General features: G+C 37.2%; 1 protein-coding gene across 1 annotated transcript; it reads left to right on the top strand.

The window, feature by feature from the left end:
* Window positions 1-450: 450 nt before the first annotated feature.
* On the top strand, window positions 451-1,692 carry LOC145679353 (uncharacterized). Its single transcript, XM_081749937.1, has one exon. It carries the CDS (start codon window positions 451-453, stop codon window positions 1,690-1,692), a length of 1,242 nt encoding a protein of 413 aa, XP_081606063.1.
* Window positions 1,693-3,569: the final 1,877 nt, after the last annotated feature.

Genomic DNA, 3,569 nt, shown 5'->3' on the forward strand with positions numbered 1-3,569 from the left:
TGTGAGTGTTGTGTAAATAGCTAAACAGAATTTTAGTTATAGAATTAATAGTACTATTTTCTAAGTGGTATATTTACAAGGTTATTACCACATTTATATTTAAACGCTGCTTTTAGTTCTGGGCTAACTTGATATAATATCAAAATGGAAAATCACAACAGACTTGTTTCTCCCCAGTGTTATAAGAAACAGTCTAAACATATTTTGACAAGTGGCGAAAGACAACTCGTTCTTAACGTAGCTATATTCGTATTTTCGGGATGGACCCAACAACCGCATTTCAGTTTCCGAGGCAGTAAGACGTACACACGATGCGACTGGTATTGCAATGTCGACTATTTATGACATAAGACAGGAATTTATTAAAGGGGGTGGTAAACTACAAACGCCGAGGAAAAAGCGTCCAAATGACACACGAAGAACCCGGCTACTATTTCCTTATTTAGTATTATGACGACTTTACGACGACTTTATGACGACTTTACCAGAAGAGCTATCAGAAGACACGTTCATAGTTTTTTCAGAGAAAACGAACTACCCACTATTGTAAAAATTTGTGAACGATTAAATCAAGTTGGTGGACTTCCCAAAATCGAACCATGGACTTTGCGCAAGCTTCTGAAGGAGATGGGGTTTAAATTCATGAGACAAAAGAAGAACTCCTTGTTGATTGATAACAGAGACGATATTGTATCTTGGAGACACCGATATTTGAGGGCAATCAAAAAAGCGAGAGAAGACGGAAGGCCCATAATTTATACTGACGAAACATGGGCGAATTTGGGACACACAAAATCCAAAAGATGGGTTGACACGACAATCAAATCAGCCTCTCAAGCGCAGCGCGAAGGACTTACTACAGGTCTAAAAGAACCACGGGGGAAGGTGGAAAGAATTATTCTGGTCCATGCAGGATCCGAAGATGGATTTGTGCCTGGGGCGCAGCTGTTGTTTAGGGGAAAGAAAAAGAGTGGGGATTACCATGGGGAAATGAACGCTGAAGTTTATGAAAAATATTTTAGAGAGCAGCTTTTACCGAACGTGCCCCCAAATTCAGTTTTGGTATTTGATAATGCAAGTTATCATTCACGCAAAGCTGAAAAAGTTCATAGTAAAAGAAGCACCAAAAAGGAAATCCAGATTTGGTTGACAAACAAATCCATCTCTTGGGACCCTTCAATGATCAAAGTAGAGCTTCAACAAATTTTAGAAAAACACAAAGCAAAATATTGTGAAAAATTTGTATTAGATGAGATGGCTAAAGCTGCTGGACATGAAGTTGTACGTTTACCACCTTTTCACTGTGAGCTGAACCCCATAGAAATGGTTTGGAGTGCAGTGAAAGAACACATTGCCAGTGGAAACAAAAATTTTGGAGCGAATGAGGTGCTGCATCTCATGGAAGAAGGCATTAATAAAATAGGGAGGGAGCAATGGAAAAACTATGTTCAACATGTGAAAAGGTTAGAAAATTGCATGTGGGAGATTGAAGGATTAATTGATCATGATCATGATCCCGTTATCATCAATTTGGAAAGCGATAGTGACACCGATGAAAGTGGCGATCTAGGTGTGGGTGTGTTGGAAGATTCTCACAGTGACAGTGAGATTGAAATGGTAGATGGAAATGACGATGTAGTATATTATTCTGCTAATTCGAAAAGTAGTAGTGAAACGGACACTGCAGATTAAACTGGTGAATTAGAAATAGGTACTTTGCAAAATCCCAGGGCCAATCAGGAAAGTAACAGCGACACGGACACTGCAGATGAAACGACTGAATTTGAAATGGGTGTTTTGCGAGATGCCTGAACTGGTGAGTACACTAATTTTACTTGCTTGCGTTATACTTAATTTTGAAGTTAGGTCTACTAAATTGCTCTTTGTCACCAATAACACCAATATTAAAAATAAAAGTAGACTGAGATCGGACCCTGTGGTACCCTGAGAGAATAATAATAATAATAATAATAATAATAATAATAATAATAATAATAATAATAATAATAATAATAATAATAATTATTATTATTATTATTATTATTATTATTTCATCAGTGGCTAGTTGTGGTTACGCTACGAGAAAAAAATAGGGAGGGAGACTGCCATGAATGACCATGTGGCAACGTTGCACTGTATCGCTGGATGAGCGGGAAACACGATTCAGAAGGGTCGTACAGTGCAGCCGGGTATAATAACATTTTGTTTGTTTATTGGTTTTTAGTATTCATTCTAAGTTGCAGAAGGGGGCACGGTGGCTCAGCGGCAGAGCGCTTACATCTGGCGCCTGGAGCCCCTGGATCGATCCCCGAACAAGTAAGCTTATGGTGGACAATATCGAGTCCGTGGGTTTTCACGGGCTACTCCCGTTTTCTCCCACATTCTCATTCCATCATTTATTTAATCATTCATTTGCCTTAATCATCTGTCTCCCTTAGCATAATGGGCATAACGTGGGACGATAAACTGAAATATTTTCTTTTCAGTACCGGGACCATTTAAGGCATGAACCAGCAGTTTAAACTGGAATACAAACAGGTGAAGTGCGTTTAAATTTCAATGCCCTCCCTCCGGAAATTGAACCCAAGACCACGCTTACCACAGGTCTGTGCTAGTTATTAGACCAACGGGGAAGGCTAAAAGAATTTTTTATTACTAGTTGTCCCTCCTCCGAAGCCTTGGGATAACTGTGCTCTATAGGTTAAAATTGCTTAACTGTACGTTGCAATTGCTTACATTTAACTTTGAAATTTGTCCACTAACTTGCGGTTACACGAAATTTAATGTTCAAATCTAAATATAGCTACAGCCCTTATCTTAATAATAAACAGCAGAGCATACAGTTCATCATTATTATACAATTTCAATACTTAAATTGAGAGAATAGAGTTATGAGTTGCAATTACATCCTCAAAATATGTTGCTGTAGCAATTCACAAATACGAGTATTAATGCTAAAATCTAAGTCTGATCACAGACCTTGTCCTATTCTCAAATGATTAAATTGAAACAATACAGCTTTTAAGTTCAAATTAAATCGTCACAATAGTTTTATATGCAAGTTGACTGCACGTTAGCGATATCTATTCGTGTTAAGCATGACTATGAACTATTAAGAATTGACGTTAGTCACAGGCTGAGACGTTTGCGTTTTATTCGTAATAAGGATTAATTACGTCAACGAACTTTCCTTAAGAAAGTAAATTCAGCTAACGACATAGATAATTTTGAAGGGGGTTATCTCCAGCTTTACATAAAAAGAACTTTACTATATTTTAACGACATTAGCTTATCGAGGTTAAAAACTATAGGCTATTAAGGATTAGCTAGTTGATATAATTGATTCAGTTTCTAGTGTAATTGAAAGTACTTTTTACCTTTATTAAATTATCTAATCACGTCATTACATTCAAATCATTTAATATTTATTCCATCACTTTCATCCTTTTTGTTTCCTTGAATTGTGATTTCTAGGAAGAAATTTAGATGTAAGACTGGCAAGTCTGTAAAAATCTTCACAGCAGGGAGTAGGTAGAGAAACTCAGCATGAAGGGTCGCTAAGGCCGAAT

Source organism: Thermobia domestica, chromosome 2 (assembly GCF_964235325.1).
Source record: "Thermobia domestica chromosome 2, izTheDome1.hap1.1, whole genome shotgun sequence".
NCBI lineage: Eukaryota > Metazoa > Arthropoda > Insecta > Zygentoma > Lepismatidae > Thermobia > Thermobia domestica.

Excerpts from the sequence above, each read along its gene's own strand:
- LOC145679353 (XM_081749937.1), top strand. The coding sequence starts at position 451 with ATGACGACTTTACGACGACTTTATGACGACTTTACCAGAAGAGCTATC.